The sequence below is a fragment of the Paramisgurnus dabryanus genome, chromosome 12 (genome assembly GCF_030506205.2).
Source record: "Paramisgurnus dabryanus chromosome 12, PD_genome_1.1, whole genome shotgun sequence".
Taxonomy (NCBI): domain Eukaryota; kingdom Metazoa; phylum Chordata; class Actinopteri; order Cypriniformes; family Cobitidae; genus Paramisgurnus; species Paramisgurnus dabryanus.
The window spans coordinates 32,854,518-32,873,073 of NC_133348.1; the positions used below are offsets into that span (position 1 = coordinate 32,854,518).

The following is an 18,556-nucleotide window of genomic DNA, read 5'->3' on the forward strand; positions in this document are numbered from 1 at the left end:
TAAAGTATTCACGACTAGAGGTCTAGGTCCAGAGAAATGTCCCCAAAATGACCTGACGTGCATAAATATATTTTTTAAAGAAAGCCTGGCTTTCAACTTCGTGTCCGACCCACGAGTCCGACCCACTTCGGTGCCCAAATGTACAGTAAACAGCACCAAAGTGTCTGCAGGCCCGCATGCACCAGTCAGACAACCAATTTCACCCGCTGCTCCATTTATTTTTATTCAGGGTTTGACATTAACACTTGCCAAATGCGGGTAGATTTCGGCTGTGGCGGGTAAGACTTGCCACTTTGGCAGGTTGAATATATTTTTTATTGTAGTTTTCTTAAAAGTTATGCGAAATTATAAACAATGCGCAATGACACTGGGAAACTACAACTCCCATGAGCACTCTGCACCCAGCGCAACGTACTGAGACCGTCTGTTAGGACACACGCGCGATCAGCGGAAGCTCGCGTTATGGACCAATGCGCCACCTTTTGACCAGAGAGAGCACGAGGACTGATGGATTTGCGAATAAGTGCACACATGTACACTTCAGGAAAGATAAAACAATTGCATGGAAGTGATTGAAGAGATTTAAAGTGCGTGCACACTCTTTGGGCAAGAATGCACACATCTCAGTTTTGTCCGAAATCAAAGGAAACCTACGAGTGAAGAGGTTTGCGCATCATTTTAATGTAGGCTACTTTGTGCAACATTAATGCCCTCTCGACATTTGCCATTAAAAGTCTTAAATCACTTTTAACAGAAACCACGATCAAGCATATAAAATGTACTGCTGATGTTAATAAATATTTTAAGTGTTTGTCTAGGGTGTTTGTGTTTATATTTTCAGTTAATCTTCTACACCCCTGCTCCACTTTTAATATATTCATTAGAAGTTCATCTATTTATGCCTTACTAGCATGTTTTTCATGCACCTATATTCACCTACTGATATTACCAGCTAAATAATGTAGTCTTAATTTGGGTGGTCATTCTGCATTTAAACTAGCTAAATCGAGTAAAATTTCTCAAATTAAAGTCATTTTAGGATGCCAAAGTCAAGTTTAATCATATAAAATGTATTTTACCAACAACAAAATGCTGAGTGGCTAGTAACTTTGGAAAACAACTAGCCACTTTGGCTGATGAACAAAAAAGTTAACGTCAAGCCCTGTTTTGATTTGATATCTGACAATAAAACCAAGGTAACCACTAAAATATGCATTCAAAATTGATTGACAGGTCTGTCTCAATGAAAATTAACCTACCACCAGCCACACAATGTCGCAAGCGCTCTTGGCAAACAGAGGAGGGGTTGGAAAAGTACTCGATGCACACACGAAAGATAGTTTGGGTCTTCTTGGGTCTGTTCGAAAAAAAACCCCATTCTTTTTAGATTACCCGAGGCCGTTTGAGCCACACATGAAACTTTTCAGACCTCATGACTATAAATAATGTATAAATAAATAATCTAAGTGGATGTGGGAGGGAGAGAAAGAGAAAGATTTCGAGTTTGTAGATGGACATTGTACATTAAATTTCCAATGTAAAAGATTTGATATTCAACAAGTATTTGCATACGTTCTGTATTTAAATAGCTCAATGGTATAGCATTTAGAAAAGGTCATAGGTTTGAACCCAGGGAACATACATGTTGATGAAAATGTTTGTCGCTTTGGATAAAAGCATCTGCCAAATGCATAAATGTAATTTTTGTGTGTCAGGTGACAGAGATCTCTATGGGAGAGTTCATCATTCACAGCTCGGCACGCTGGTTAAATCCTCTGCCCTCTCTGGGCCGGATGAGAAAAGCACCAGAACTGACCCTCTTCTGTAAGTCACAGATTATTCAACTACACTGAAACCTTACATTAATCCTATAGTGTGTGTTTATAGTTTCAGTCATGTCTTTCTGTTCTTACAGTGTTTAAGAGAGCTCTCATTTTGGTTTATCGGGAGAGCAGCAAACTAAAGAAGCGAATGGTGAGTATTTCCTGGGAAACACTTGCATGTTTGATGTTTTCATGTTTGCGTGCGTTGATTGATAAGGAATTTCTGTTTTTATCCAGACTGCGTCAAGGCCGGGCGATCTGGATCCTTTTAAATTCCGCTGGCTCATTCCTGTATCATCCCTACAGGTCCGACCCGGTAACACAGCAGGTTAGTTTGTGATCTTCTTAACTCTTTCACCGCCAGCGTTTTTTTTTTAAGTTGCCAGCCAGCGCCAGCGTTTTTCATGATTTTCACCAAAGTTTAATGCCTTCCAGAAAATGTTCTTCTTTAAATATATAAACATACAATATACAAAATGAAAGAACAGACCCTCTGCTTTCAAAAAAAAAAAAAAACCGTTTCATCCTACCTTCAGTGGTTCTTTTGTAATCAGCTTTTGAATATGGGTAGGTTTCTGCAAAAACACCACATTTTGAGCAAAAAGCAGAGATAATTCAATTTTTGTGACGGACTTTTCATAGAGATCCCATTCAGAGCGATCTTTAAAACAGACACGGACATGCAGCCGCTTGCCATAGGGCAATACTTCCGGGTTTAAAAAGTTGCGGAAGGGCGCCACCTGGTGGATAATAGCGGTATTGCGGAAAGATGGAAAATCTCGTCATTGGCGGGGAAGTGTTTTCTCTTAATTGACGAGATATCTCGTCAATGGCGGGGAAAGAGTTAATGTAAAGTAAGACATACAGTATCTCCATTACATACAAGGGTGACATATTTAAAATACATTTATGGCCAAGAAAAATATGGCAGCCCTTATATGAAATCAAGCCCCTTCTTCTCTTGTGTATCCCAGGATCAGAGAACCCTTGTGTTTGGGAAGTTGTTCACACTAAATCTGAATTGGAGGGAAGACCAGAGATGCTGTTTCAGCTGAAGAGCAGGTAAAACATTTTATAGCATTAAAACAAAGTTAATTCATAATATTTCATGAACGCATTTTGTCTAATGTTCAATGTATTAATGTACTACATAATTATAAACAAATCATTTACATCACATTGTTTGGTAATTTACCCTAGTGAAGTATATTACATGGTGGATTTCAATTCAGTGTTGGATCAAAAAGCATCTGTTTTTTGTGTATATTTCCTTTTGACCCAATTTATAGTTTACATTAGAGCCCTGCACGGGCCAAAAACTCCAGCCCTTACCCGGCCCTGGCCCGAAGTGTTCAAGCCCTACCCGACCCCAGCCCGACAAAGCCTGCAATTTTTTCAGCCCAAACCCAACCTGACCTGAGACCAATATCAATCACTTTTAAGCTCTCTCTCTGACGCGCGCGCTCTTTGATGCGCGCTCTCGCTCTCGGACGTGCGTTCTCAAACATAATAAGAGGTGAAGTATAGCTTTAGCCTACAGAAATGCTTATTGCTTTAATGTAGGGGGTTATAATAGCTCATTGTTCACAGTTCATATTTATGATCCTATAGTCCATTTGAAAATTTTCGTACGAACTGACTGTATTCTTCAGAAAAACACTAAATAACTTCCTCTCCCTTAGTGTTCAGTGTGCAATTAATAAATAAAAATTAGTATGACGTTAATTTTTAAAAGTGTGCGAGGTCCGTGCACGTCCTCCGCTAGCAACACAGAAATAGCAATTCAATTTCAATTCAATTCAATTTTATTTATATAGCGCTTTTCACAATTGTTAATTGTTGCAAAGCAGCTTTACATGAGTAGATGTAGAGGAGAACATTGAAAATCAATACATAGTATAAGAAGTAGAATATAGCGGCTAAGGATAAAAAACCGTGTAAGCGAGCATATTAATAATGTAACGTATACAGTAAAGTGCTAAGTTAAGCCAAAGTTGGCTGACTCTCCCTGGGACTAAAAAACCCCCTAGGAGAAAACCCAATGGGAAAAAATCCTAGAAGGACAAAAAACCCTAGGGAGAGATTAATATTTATATTTATAATATATAGACACGGTAGGGATAGGAAGCGTGTAAGCGGATTAAACTGGTTCAGCCGGTGGCCGTTGGTCGCGCATCGGTTGGGCGTCACGTTGAAGGACAGCCAGTTGATTAGTGGTGCGATGACCTTCACAGCAACAGGAACTGGGTCTGTTTGTCTCATTGTCCTCAGAGTCGAGGACGAGACAGGGAGACAAAAACAGAATTCTATTAGCGTAGGGGCCGTTCGCATGTAATGCAAGTGTCATACATTATAGTGGTTTAATTCAGCTCGGTTCCAGACAGGCTAACTATTGCGGCAAGAGTAAATTACCCGTATGAGGTATGTGAGTGCTTTGTTCTAGACAAAATAACTACTGCGGGAAAAGTACATTTACTGGACATTCTATGTGAATGCTTTGTTAAAGAAGAATGTCTTAAGTTTAGATTTAAATTGTTCGACTGTGTCTGATACTCGAACATTATTTGGTAAATCATTCCAGAGCTTAGGGGCTAAGTAGGAAAAGGGTCTACCACCTTTAGACACTTTTGATATTCTAGGGATAATTAAGTAACCCGAATTTTGTGATCGCAGTTTACGTGGTGGATTGTATTCTGATAGTAGTTCTTTTATATACGAGGGCGCTAGGCCATTTAAGGCTTTGTAGGTGATTAGTAATATTTTAAATTGTATGCGATATTTAACTGGTAGCCAGTGTAAAGATGCCAGAATTGGACTAATGTGGTCATACTTTTTAGATCGAGTAAGCACTCTTGCGGCGGCGTTTTGAACCAGCTGTAGCTTGTTTACCTGATTTGCATGGCATCCCCCGAGTAACGAGTTACAATAGTCTAATCTAGAGGTCATAAAAGCATGGATAAGCTTTTCTGCATCTGATGCAGACAGCATATGGCGTATTTTTGAGATATTTCTAAGATGGAAGAATGCTGTGCGGCAGACGTTGGAGATATGACTATCGAAAGATAGATTGCTGTCAAACATTACGCCTAAATTCTTAACCGTGGAAGATGGCACCACCGTGCAGCCATCTATGGGCAACTTGTAATCTGACATATTATGTTTGGAGCGATTTGGTTCAATAATAAGTATCTCTGTCTTATTGGAGTTTAGCATAAGAAAGTTATGTGCCATCCAGTCCCTAATATCACTAATGCAGTCTGTTAGTTTAGCAAACTGGTGTGTTTTGCTCGGATGTGACGAGATGTAAAGCTGGGTATCATCCGCATAGCAGTGAAAACTTATGTTATGTTTCCTGATAATGTCTCCTAGGGGTAACATATATAACGAGAATAGGATAGGGCCTAGAACTGATCCCTGAGGTACGCCGTATTTAACGGGGGAGTGATGTGACTCTTCCTCATTTACATAAACAAAGTGATATCGATTGGTTAGATACGATCTAAACCAGGCTAACGCCTGACCACTGATGCCAACATAGTTTTCTAGTCTATTGAGTAGGATTCTGTGATCTATTGTGTCAAAGGCTGCACTAAGGTCTAGTAATATAAGGATTGAGATTTCACCACGATCGGATGTTAATAGGAGGTCATTTGTAACTCTAAGCAGCGCTGTCTCTGTGCTATGGTGGGGCCTGAATCCTGATTGGAACTTTTCATATGTATTATTATTCGCTATGAATGTGCGTAGCTGGCTTGCCACTATTTTTTCTAATATTTTAGAAAGAAAAGGTAGATTTGAGATTGGTCTAAAGTTATTAAGATCTCCCTGGTCAAGGTTTGGTTTTTTAATGAGCGGTCTAATAACTGCTAGTTTGAAAGCTGTTGGAACGTATCCTAATTCTAGCGATGAGTTAAAGATATTTAGTACCGTGTCGGACACTACATGAAATACCTCTTTTAGTAATTTTGTGGGAATGGGGTCTAATATACAGGACGATGATTTAGATGACGTTACTAATTTAGAGAGCTCTTCTATTGTAGTAGGTTTAAATGACTCAAGATGTTCGTATGGTAATCTAGTGGTCAATGTACTATTGGGTAGAGTGGTGGCTGCTTGCGTAGTTTCTATGTTTTCCCTAATAGAAATAATTTTGTTAGTAAAGAAGTTCATGAAGTCGTTACTATTGTGTTGGAATTTACTATTGGTTTCTGTTTGTTCTTTGTTTCTAGTCAGTTTCGCAACTGTGCTAAAGAGGAAACGAGGGTTGTTATGATTTTCTTTAATAAGCGTACTGAGATAGGTAGATCTGGCGGTTTTAATAGCCTGTCTGTAGTGTTGAACACTCTCTTTCCATGCTGAACGCCATACCTCTAACTTTGTGTTTCGGTAGTTTCTTTCCATTTTTCTAGCTATTTTTTTAAGGGCTGCAGTATGATGGTCATACCATGGAGCTGGCGTTTTTCCTTTGATTCTCTTTTTTCGTATGGGAGCAACGGCATCCATCGTGCTAGAGCAAACGTTGTTCAGGTTTTCTATTATAATATCCAGATCTTCACGGTTATCTGCTACATGTTTCATTTGAGACAGGTCTGGAAGAGTGCTAATAAAGCTATCTTTAGTGGTGGAAATTATTGTTCTGGCTAGTCGGTAGCATGTTGTGGATTGAGTGATCCTATCTAGAAGTATTGTGTATGACACAAGGCAATGGTCTGAAACGGCATCGCTCTGGGGTGATATTTCGATGTCATTAATATTGAGTCCGAGTGACAGAATTAAGTCTAATGTGTGCTTACGAGTATGCGTGGGTCCAGACACGTTTTGTTTAATACCGAGAGAATTTAGAACATCCATAAACGCACGTCCTAATGCATCTTTTGAGTTATCCACATGGATGTTAAAATCACCAACGATAAGAGCTTTGTCTACAGTGACTGTAAGCTCAGATAGGAAGTCTGCTATTTCTTTAAGAAAATCTGTGTGGTGGCCCGGAGGCCTATATATGGTAGCTAAAATGAACGAAAGCTGTTTGTTGTTACGATCAGTTATTTCCATGTTTAACAGTATTATTTCAAACGAATTAAATTTTAGTTCTGATTTATGGTTTACTTTGAACATTTTGTTGTATATTGTAGCTACACCACCCCCTCTCCCTTTTAGGCGAGGAACGTGTTTATAATAATAGTCTTGTGGGGTGGATTCGTTTAAACTGATGTAATCGTCTGCTTTAAGCCAGGTCTCTGTTAAACAGAGTGCATCTAAGTTTTGGTCAGTAATTATTTCATTGATAATAGGTTCTTTATTGGTAAGCGATCTAATGTTAAGAAGGCCGAATTTTAACATTTGAGTTTCATCTTTTAATGTATTGTGTTCTAATTTTATGTTAATAAGATTTGTACGAGACGAGGTAGACGGTGCTCTGTATTTATTTGTTCGAGGAACAGACACAGTCGAGATGTGTTGGTACTCTGGTAAAAAAGGCTCTATGTGCTGGGATATATGTGATCTTGACATGTCAAGGCAGCTAACAGACTGATGGGTAGGCCGATCTGTCTGTTTCCTGACCTGGGCCCTGGATAGTCAGACTATATCAAAAGTAAGACTATTGGTCAGATTTCTAGAGAGTATAGCACTACCTTCCGGAGACGGATGGAGGCCATCTCTCTTTAGCAGGTCAGGTCTTCCCCGGAAATGCTTCCAATTGTCTATAAACCCTACGTTATGCTGAGGGCACCACTTTGACATCCAGCCATGAAGAGACACTAATCTACTGTAAGTTTCATCCCCCCGGTAGGCGGGGAGGGGACCAGAGCAAATTACATTGTCTGACATTGTTTTTGCAATTTCACACACCTCTTTAATAGTATCTTTGGTGATCTCCGACTGGCGGAGTCTGGTGTCATTCGTGCCGGCGTGAATAACAATCTTAGAAAACTTACGTTTAGCATTAGCCAGCACTTTTAATTTGGATCTAATGTCAGACGCTCTGGCTCCCGGTATACAATCGACTATGGTGGCTGGTGCCTCAATGTCAACGTTCCTGAGTATAGAATCTCCAATAACCAGGGCACTTTTAACAGACGTCTCAGCCGGTGTATTGCTGAGTGGAGAAAATCTGTTTGATATTAAAACAGGAGCGTGATTTGGGTGCCGAATGTGGCTATGCCGCCTGACAGTCACCCAGTTAGTCAGCCGCCTTGACTCTGAAGTCGGAACCGAGCCATGTGTATTACGCTTAACACTAGGCGCACCCGAAACAGTGTTTGTAACAATAACATTAGCGGTCTTACTGTCCTCAACTAGCGTTCGGATGCGCGCTTCTAGTTCAGCAACCTTCTCCGTCAGCCTTACTACTTCAATACACTTAGCACATGTAAACCCCTCTATGCTGACGGAAGAAGCTAAACTGTACATGTGGCAAGTAGTGCAGGTTACAATGACAAGCGGAGTCTTACCGTTTTCATGCTGGGCGATGGCGTCTCCGTTCGCCTGAACGCGGTCCGTGAAGCTGCATCGAGACGGGTGCTGGCTCGCAGTACGCCTCGGCCGCCTACGAGTGTCTGTGGTCAGGGTGATGTGAGGCATGCTGACTCTGCGAAGGCCGGGCAGCACCTCCTTCACAGCTTCCCGATCTGGTGTGGACAGATCAGAAAAGCATACCTCGGATGAATCCGCCATTAGATCGCCAAAGAAGGCAGGTTTAAGTAAACAGACGGTAAGAAATGCTAGAGGGCTATATGCTAAAACTGGGTGTTACTAGTGATAAAATCGTTTCGCTTAGTAATACAATTCAGTAATCGTCAAGGTAAAGTATTCCTAAGATAAACTAATAAGTTATATTATATAGATAGGAATAAGATAGTGAAAAAATAGGATTTAGCTGATAAGCTCAACGGAGCTTCGGGCTTGCGACTCCTCTCTTCGTCTTTCTCTCAGCGTCTCTCTCTGCAAAAAGCACAATCATCTAAACGAGCATTAAATATGAATATGACGTTGATTTTTTGTTTTTATTAATTTATAGTCACAAAACATCTCAACAAAACATCGATTAAAATTAAGAGAAAAAATTATTTGAAACGAAATTCATTTTAAAGTAGCAAGAAAAACTTAAATTAAACTCGAAAATAATTTCTGACCCATTACAATTCTCTTTTCAAATTGTATGGCGTTTAAAATTACGGTCTATATTTCGTAATAAGCTAACTAAATTTAAACAAAACATAGACAACATTACAACAATATTCAAACCCAACAATACTCAAACATAAATATAAAACAGACATTATCTATAAGTATACATGTTAAAACAATCTGATATAGGGTTTATAATAGCTGGTTTGTAGATGTTTACTATTATTGGCAAAACCTCCGTTGCAAACCTCCATTTACCAGAATAAAAATGATGCGCTGTCACATTAACATGAGCTGTTTGTTTACATAAGACTCCATCTACGTTCATTTACACTGCAGCGCAACGTCTGAGTTCTCAAACTAAAACAGGGTCTGCAGCTTTTGTGAACGAATCCATTTATGAGGGTCGAAAACGGTGGTGTGTAAATGACAGGCGTAAACGTAGCAAAAGTAACGTTTTAAAGGACAAATAAACGCATTAATGTAAACATAGCCTCAGATGCGTGCTGTCTCTGCTACACACGCAAACACACACACACAATGAGGAGAGACGCTAAAATAAGCCCGACCCGAGCCCGGTCTGTAAAAAAAAAACGGCCCGAGCCCGGCGCAAATGGGCTTAGCCTGTCGGGCCCCGACGGGCTTGCAGGGCTCTAGTTTACATGTACATGGTTATTTTGAAAAACAGAGACATTTCCCTTCGTTTGTGCCCTTCGTTTACATGCATATGGAGAATTCGCCTCTGAAACCGATTCTTTCTAAAAAACTTCGGCCAAAGTGGAGATTTTGAAAATCTTGTATGTTTGTATGTAAACTGAGACAAATGGATGTTTAGGAAGCCAACGTCACAGTATGCCCCATGTATCTCGTTACACTGTCAGTCACAGAGCGCCATTAGATACGGTCTCGTATATACAGGCGCTGCAGCTCCCCCTTGTGTTGTTTAGAGAGATATGCAATCATTGCATTGATCTGAAATCATCGTGATGAGGTCAAATTTCAACGTGATGCCCAGCTGATGCCTGACCAACGACCACCGGCAGAACCCGCTTAATCTCCTTATCCGTTTCGATGTATATATAAATATATATATATATCTCCCAAGGGGTTTTCCCTCCTAGGACTTTTTTACTTCCCCGGCTAAAAAGTCTGGGGTTTTTTCTCCTAGTAATACTTACATTAGTAATACGCTCGCTTATAATGTTGATTCATAGCCGCAGCAAATTTACCTCCTTTGCTATCGTGTATTATTTTGTGCTATCTGTCGATTTTCTGTGCTTTTCTTTGCTTCTATTAATGTAAAGTTGCTTTGAAACAATTACTTATTGTGAAAAGCGCTATATAAATAAAATTGAATTGAATTGAAATCTGTAAGGGAAATCAAGATAATGTGATGAAATCCCTTTTGTTTATTGTAATAGATCACTTTTCAAAAGCAGCCAAATGGTCTCTCATTCTGTTTCTGTCTTTTTATTTGCAGTAATCTGGAGAACAAGGCCAATGCGGTGAGGGCCATTCGCTCTCTTCTAAGAGAAAACGCTAAGAGGACCGCTCCGTTTGAAAAAAGATTCAAAGACTTCAACTCTAACTTGACCTTCCCCAGGAGAAACCGCACAGGAGCAATTCAATCAAACTCCTGGCAGAGGTTAACAGATGGACCTCAGACTGTTTCAGATGAGACCGGACTGCTCGATGAAGATGCTCGGTCAGAACCTCACTCGTTGAGACTCTTCAGCTCTGATCAGAGCAAGAGATCCACGTTGTGTTCCCTAACAAGTGCCCTCGAGGCTCAACTCCAGAGCCTGAACTTTGAAGATGAACCACACGGACTGAACAAGAGCAACACCGGCAGCCTTCGGGGTAGTCAGGTGACGCTGCTGGACGACACATCTGGTTTGGACTTTAACACCCTGCTGGCCAGGGACTACAGCGTACAAAGCTTAGGTTCTGTAGTTAATGAGGATTGCTTTTATGACACGGTCATGGGCGTCCATAAAGCTGCCATTCCCACGCTCTAGTGGTATAGACGGAAAAATGCACTAAAACTTCATTATTGTGCCTTGGAGTGAACGGCTTTCAGCTATCATGTCATATATTTAGACAGCATTATGGTGACGTCCCATGACACCGCTCACTGGAGATTCGGCTGAACATTGACACATGTACTCATATAGTACACAAGCAGAAACTGTTTGACTGGATGTGAATACTGGAGCTTTACATTTGTATTGCTGGTTTGACAAAAGATTTGCTCTGCTCAGTATTGAAATGGGGTTTTTTTTGTGAATTTTCACAAACTTTTATTTTAAGAGAAAGTGTTTGGTGTAAATTATGTCTGTATATCTCTCTTATATATACATTTTGTGCACATGTTTGATCAAGGGCATGTTTTTTTGTAGTTGAAAATACAGATATTACCGAGTTTGTTTATTATGAAGATTAATAATGTGCTCTGTTGTCAGTTTTGACATTTGTAATTTATTTATAAGGATATTTCTTTAAACTGAGTGTAGCTTGTAAAAATGACTTTGTTTTTAATATTTAATAAAGACTGCCTTCTATAATAATCCCTGTTATGAAAATCATAAATAACTTGAACATACAGTATACACCATGCTTTTATCAGATACAGCAGTTTTAAGGGACATGTGCTTTTAATCTTTAACTACCCAGCAAACAATTTTGCTTTTAAATAATGTCTAATAGATGTCCAAACACAATCCAGACCTCAAGGCTGAAACAAGAGCTTTAAAGTTGCCAGCCAGCGCCAGTATTTTTTATGATTTTTATGTATAATGTATAATATTATGCCTTACAGAAAATGTTTTTCCTTAAATATATAAACATACAATATATCAAATGAAAGAACAAACCTTTGCTTTAAAAAAGGTTTTCTTTTGTATTACCTCATAAATATGGGTAGGTTTCTTCAAAAATACATGAGCGGTGATCAAAACATGCAGTTTTTACTGTTTTTGGATCAGTGGATGCTTTAGTGTTTTATAATCAATCAATCAATATTTATTTATAAAGCACATTTTAAAACCGCTGAAGCAGACCAAAGTGCTGTACAAAGCTTTAAAAGCATAAAAAGTTAACACAAAATAAAAGGAATATAAACATTCATAAAATCAGAGGAAACTTGAAGATAAGGGAATGTTGAAAGCCATAGAAAATAAGAAAGTTTTAAGTTTAGGTTTAAAAGCTAAACTTTTATAAGTTGGGTAAGAGCAGCACCTAATGGATAATAGCAGAAATATAGATTGCTGTTAATATTGCACTAAGAGATCACTTGGCAGGAAAGTGTTAAACTGCGGTATAAGTGTTTTTCAGATGATACATTTACCACTAGTTTACCATACGAACATCTTGAGTCATTTAAACCTACTACAATAGAAGAGCTCTCTAAATTAGTAACATCATCTAAATCATCTTCCTGTATATCAGACCCCGTTCCCACAAAATTACTAAAAGAGGTATTTCATGTAGTGTCCGACACTGTACTAAATATCTTTAACTCATCGCTAGAATTAGGATACGTTCCAACAGCTTTCAAACTAGCAGTTATTAGACCGCTCATTAAAAAACCAAACCTTGACCGGGGAGATCTTAATAACTTTAGACCAATCTCAAATCTACCATTTCTTTCTAAAATATTAGAAAAAGTAGTGGCAAGCCAGCTACGCACATTCATAGCGAATAATAATACATATGAAAAGTTCCAATCAGGATTCAGGCCCCACCATAGCACAGAGACAGCGTTGCTTAGAGTTACAAATGACCTCCTATTAACATCCGATCGTGGTGAAATCTCAATTCTTATATTACTAGACCTTAGTGCAGCCTTCGACACAATAGATCACAGAATCCTACTCAATAGACTAGAAAACTATGTTGGCATCAGTGGTCAGGCGCTAGCCTGGTTTAGATCGTATCTAACCAATCGATATCACTTTGTTTATGTAAATGAGGAAGAGTCCTATCACTCCCCCGTTAAATACGGCGTACCTCAGGGATCAGTTCTAGGCCCTATCCTATTCTCACTATATATGTTACCTCTAGGAGACATTATCAGGAAACATAACATAAGTTTTCACTGCTATGCGGATGATACCCAGCTTTACATCTCGTCACATCCGAGCGAAACACACCAGTTTGCTAAACTAACAGACTGCATTAGTGATATTAGGGACTGGATGGCACATAACTTTCTTAAGCTAAACTCCAATAAGACAGAGATACTTATTATTGAACCAAATCGCTCCAAACATAATATGTCAGATTACAAGTTGCCCATAGATGGCTGCACGGTGGTGCCATCTTCCACGGTTAAGAATTTAGGCGTAATGTTTAACAGCAATCTATCTTTCGATAGTCATATCTCCAACGTCTGCCGCACAGCATTCTTCCATCTTAGAAATATCTCAAAAATACGCCATATGCTGTCTGCATCAGATGCAGAAAAGCTTATGCACACTTTTATGACCTCTAGAATAGACTATTGTAACTCGTTACTCGGGGGATGCAATGCAAATCAGGTAAACAAGCTACAGCTGGTTCAAAACGCCGCCGCAAGAGTGCTTACTCGATCTAAAAAGTATGATCACATTAGTCCAATTCTGGCATCTTTACACTGGCTACCAGTTAAATATCGCATAAAATTTAAAATATTACTAATCACCTACAAAGCATTAAATGGCCGAGCGCACCTCGTATATTAAAGAATTACTATCAGAATACAATCCACCACGTAAACTGCGATCACAAAATTCTGGTTACTTAATTATCCCTAGAATATCAAAAGTGTCTAAAGGTGGTAGATCCTTTTCCTACTTGGCCCCTAAGCTCTGGAATGATTTACCAAATAATGTTCGAGCATCAGACAAAGTCAAGCAATTTAAATCTAAACTTAAGACATTCTTCTTTAACAAAGCATTCACATAGAATGTCCAGTAAATGTACTTTTCCCGCAGTAGTTTTTTTGTCTAGAACAAAGCACTCACATACCTCATATGGGTAATTTACTCTTGCCGCAATAGTTAGCCTGTCTGGAACCGAGCTGAATTAAACCACTTTAATGTATGACACTTGCATTACATGCGAACGGCCCCTACGCTAATAGAATTCTGTTTTTGTCTCCCTGTCTCGTCCTCGACCCTGAGGACATTGAGACAAACAGACCCAGTTCCTGTTGCTGTGAAGGTCATCGCACCACTGATCTGTCCTTCAATGTGATGCCCAGCCGATGCGCGACCAACGACCACCGGCTGAACCAGTCTAATCCACTTACCCTCTTCCTATCCCTACCGTGTCTATATATATATATATTAATCTCTCCCTAGGGTTTTTTGTCCTTCTAGGAGTTTTTCCCACCGGGTTTTCTCCTAAGGGGGTTTTTTAGTCCCAGGGAGAGTCAGCCAACTTTGGCTTAACTTAGCACTTTACTGTATACGTTACATTATTAATACGCTCGCTTACACGGTTTATCCATAGCCGCTATGTTCTACTTCTTATACTATTTATTGATTTTCAGTGTTCTCCTCTACATCTACTCATGTAAAGCTGCTTTGCAACAATTGACAATTGTGAAAAGCGCTATATAAATAAAATTGAATTGAATTGAATGATGGCGAATTACAACAAAACACATTATACAACAGTATCAGTTAGTAAATGAGAATCCATTTGTACACTGTTCTTTTAATCTTTGTTATTTGTTTTGTTCAACATGACTTTAGACTGAGGTGTAAACGTTCTGGAGGTAAACTTAGCTGTCATAGAATTTGGTAGCCCCACCTCTTTTCGGTTTCTGCTTATCTTATTTAAATCCTGTGTACATATAGAGTAGTATTGCACCCTTCATATCTCTGAAGACTCTAGTTTTATCAGTTATAAAAGACAGCTGTACTGCTACTTTCCGAATAAAGCAAAGCTCCTGGAGGTGAGACACGAGCAAGCAACACACAAGCATTATCTCATGATCTCTGGATAACTTATGATTCACTACATGTTCGTGTTGTTTACATTATATGCACTTATGCACCAACTGCCAACAAAATATTAGACATTTGATGCAGTTTTATTTACTGCCTGAGTGCGACTCGTGATCCGTTTGGGACCACCTAATTTCAACGAAATCCAGCGTTAAACAACCATACATGCACAACTCCACTGCTACCCCGTATAAAAACAAACTATATCCAGTGTTGGGGGTAACACATTACAAGTAATATTACTTTTCTGAAGTAACGAGTAAAGTAACGCATTACTTTTTAAATGTACACATTAATATTTGAGTTACTTTTTAAAAAGGTAATGCCAGTTACTTTTCAGTTTAATTAATTTGATTAAAAAATTATGTACTGAATTAAACTGAACTTAGAGTATATCACGGGCCTGTTAAATGCTTTATTCTGATTGGCTTAGACATGTTCCATGGGTGTTAGTCATTTTTCTGTAAACCACACACCTAACCTGTCAATTTGTCTTAAAAATAGGCACCAGAGCAATGTTTGATGTATAAGAGGAATAATTGACACCCATGGTCTTGGGTCTGCATTATTTTCTAATAATTTAACGACCCATCATCAATTATTCCTTACAATATTAATGTAGAATTTATGCGTCATGGCTGAGCAGGAGCAATTTAAAACGGAGATGTCAGGGCAGAGCTTAACATTTTTGGGATTGGAAATATGCAATTTCTGAATGCAGAACTTCATAAAAAAACACCTGCAAAGCCTGAAAGAGATCACGCCTCAAGCCAAGTAAGAAAAAGTAACGCAAAAGTAACTTAAAAGTAACATACGAATTAATTTCCATTATAAGTAACTAATGGCGCTTTTCCATTGCATAGTACCCCACGGTTTAGTTTAGTTTGGGTCGGGTCAGCTCACCTCACTTTGGCGTGGTTAGCTTTTCCATCGAGTTTAGTATCACTTCGGAGTGGGAGGGATTATAGGCGTGTCGTTAAATTTACGCTGCCTACTGCTGTGACATCATACAAGTGAGAGCGTAGCTGTACATTCCCATACATTCATTTATTTCTCAGTCCGCCACAAAATTAAAATTGGCCACCACAAATAGATGTCTGCACATCACGTTTATAACTACCTCTGTCTCACATTACAGTTTCTGTTCAAACACCCGACCCGTGGCGTCAGTCGACGGCGCTCCGCTGAGCCTCATTCAAGTTGCATTTAAGCATATATAATGCGGACGTGCACGTCGCGAATGTGCCGCCACAAACTGCAAGTCTGGAAAAACTGTTATGGTGTCCCGGATTCTCAACCTGCGGATGTTTTTCATCGCTAAAAGGGTGTTTGGAAACTTATAGCAGAACACAGATAACAACATGTTTGCTTGAGACAGCGCAAGCTAGCAGTAAGCTAAAGCTAATATTTACATTATAGCGATGACGTGACGATTCTCTCAGACCAATCAGTGATCTACAGTGTTTTCGCGTCACGTTTGGTATCAGCTCGGGTCGCTTGGAACCCCAACCGAGGTGGTACGAAAAAAAGTATCGGGTACTACGTACTGCACCCAATGGAAAAGCTCCCAAAAGTAAGCTGACCCGACCCAAACTAAACTAAACCGTGGGGTACTATGCAATGGAAAAGCGCCATGTGTAACGCAATTAGTTACTTTTTTGGGAGTAACTTGATGTTGTAATGCATTACTTTTAAAAGTAACTTTCACCAACCCTGACTATATCCATTGTTTCCATAATGCTGGAGTCTTTGGGAAGCTTAAGTTTCCCTCACAAAGAATAACACACTTCTTTGGTGACGCTGATTTGGTGTCAGCTCTTGGTTGTTGTGTGCGTGCTCTATTTCGGATAAAATGCCCATATAAGGACTTCCACTGTACTTCCAGCACTGCACAACTTAATCAGTGGTCAAAAAACTTTCCGAATTCAAGTTTATTTTGGCTAAAAGTGGGTTGGTCATAGTCAGACTATATTGGTTCTAGACGGTGAAATGATGGATATTGCTTGCTTGGGTAGAAAGTTACCTAAATAGGTTTATAATACCTGAAGACAGCTGTATTTTCATCTGGCAAATCTGATCCTGTCTGTGAAATCCTGATTAAAGAGCATCAATCTTTGATTTTACGCTTTGACATGATCACAGAATGCTTTTTACATTGTGTAGGATGATTTGTGGTAAACAATAAATCACAAAAAATGACTTTAGCTGGGTTTTCCCAGACTGATGCACTGGCAAAGTCTCAAACACTTTACTGCTGACTATCCTGAGCTGACGTCAAAGACAGCAGACCAAAGGTTTCATGCCAATGTTTCCCAGCACAACACTACAGAAATACAAACCGATTGACCGACAAACCTTCCGTTGCCTGTGCCTTGTGGTTTTATGCTGGTTAGGACAAAACTTTAGAAGAGAAAGGCACTTTGACAGCTTTATTAGTGCACTGGTATGTATTTAGAAATGTTTTACTATTGGCAGATTTTTCACAAAGTGCACAGTCTCTCTCACAGACTCAGAAACACTGACTTTGTTGAAAGGTCTATTGAGAAATAAATGGAAATTGTTGCTGAACTGAGTTATAATTACAACCCTTTCTCTCTCACCCGCTTTGTTCAGGCATTTGTGGGCGATGTTCATTATGTACAGTACGTGGGCTTTGATAGCAGATTTCTTTGTCTCTGATATTGAAGAGTTACTATAATACAGAATTGTATTTTCAGGAGAATCAGTATAAAACAGTAGTGTTAAAGGAAGGGTATCTGATTTGATCCAGAAACATTTTTAGTTACAGTATGTTAAAGTGACACAATGTTAAAGTGTCTAAATGTATTTTTATAAATATATGTCAGTGGGACCAAAATCATTGAATCATTGAACTCGGACTGAATGCAACAATTGGACACTTTTGTGAAGTGTTTTGCATTCCACTGCGCACCCTGTTCACCCTTACGAAAATGAACCAAGGTTTTTTTGTGGTAACATTTTAGTAACCATGTTTTTTTTGGTGTATTGATTACTATCAGCAAAACCATGGTACTCTCAATATATAAAAGTATTAGGCCACCGTCCCACCATTAGATTTGTTGTTTTTGCAATGGTATGTCATCCAACCCATTCTCATGAAATGCATATAAATAGCACGTCGTGTTTAAAATCATGCAATGAATACACCAAATTCCAATTTTGCATGCTTATGATACACCAGTTCTTCCCGTTCACTTAAAATCTTTTCATGTCGTTTTATGTATTGGTTTTTCTCTCTCTCTCTTTTTTGTAATCATTGTCTCTTGGGTTTGGTTAGTCTCCTCAAAAAAGCTCAAGATGTGTTTAGTACCAAGAGAGGTCACACTAAATACTGACTGATGCCTGAAGAAGAAATTTAGTTCTGAACATTGTTTTGTTTTTAATGTTGTGGACATATTTCCAGTATTATCTGTTTGTATCTTAAAGGGACACTCCACTTTTTTTGAAAATATGCTCATTTTCCAGCTCCCCTAGAGTTAAACATTTGATTTTTACCGTTTTGGAATCCATTCAGCCGATTTCCGGGTCTGGCGCTACCACTTTTAGCAATAGCTTAGCACAATCCATTGAATCTGATTAGACCATTAGCAT

At 39.1% G+C, this 18,556-nt stretch overlaps 1 protein-coding gene across 1 annotated transcript in view; it reads left to right on the forward strand.

Annotated features, from left to right (window-relative positions):
* Positions 1–11,535, forward strand: part of tiam2b (TIAM Rac1 associated GEF 2b) — a 67,858-nt gene extending 56,323 nt beyond the window's left edge. The window contains exons 22-26 of the mRNA XM_065268866.2: positions 1,716–1,824; positions 1,916–1,974; positions 2,061–2,151; positions 2,798–2,885; positions 10,432–11,535. Of these exons, the coding sequence (XP_065124938.1) occupies positions 1,716–1,824; positions 1,916–1,974; positions 2,061–2,151; positions 2,798–2,885; positions 10,432–10,969 (885 nt within the window). The 3' untranslated portion in view covers positions 10,970–11,535. The remainder of the gene's footprint in view (positions 1–1,715; positions 1,825–1,915; positions 1,975–2,060; positions 2,152–2,797; positions 2,886–10,431) is intronic.
* The last annotated feature ends 7,021 nt before the right edge of the window (positions 11,536–18,556 follow it).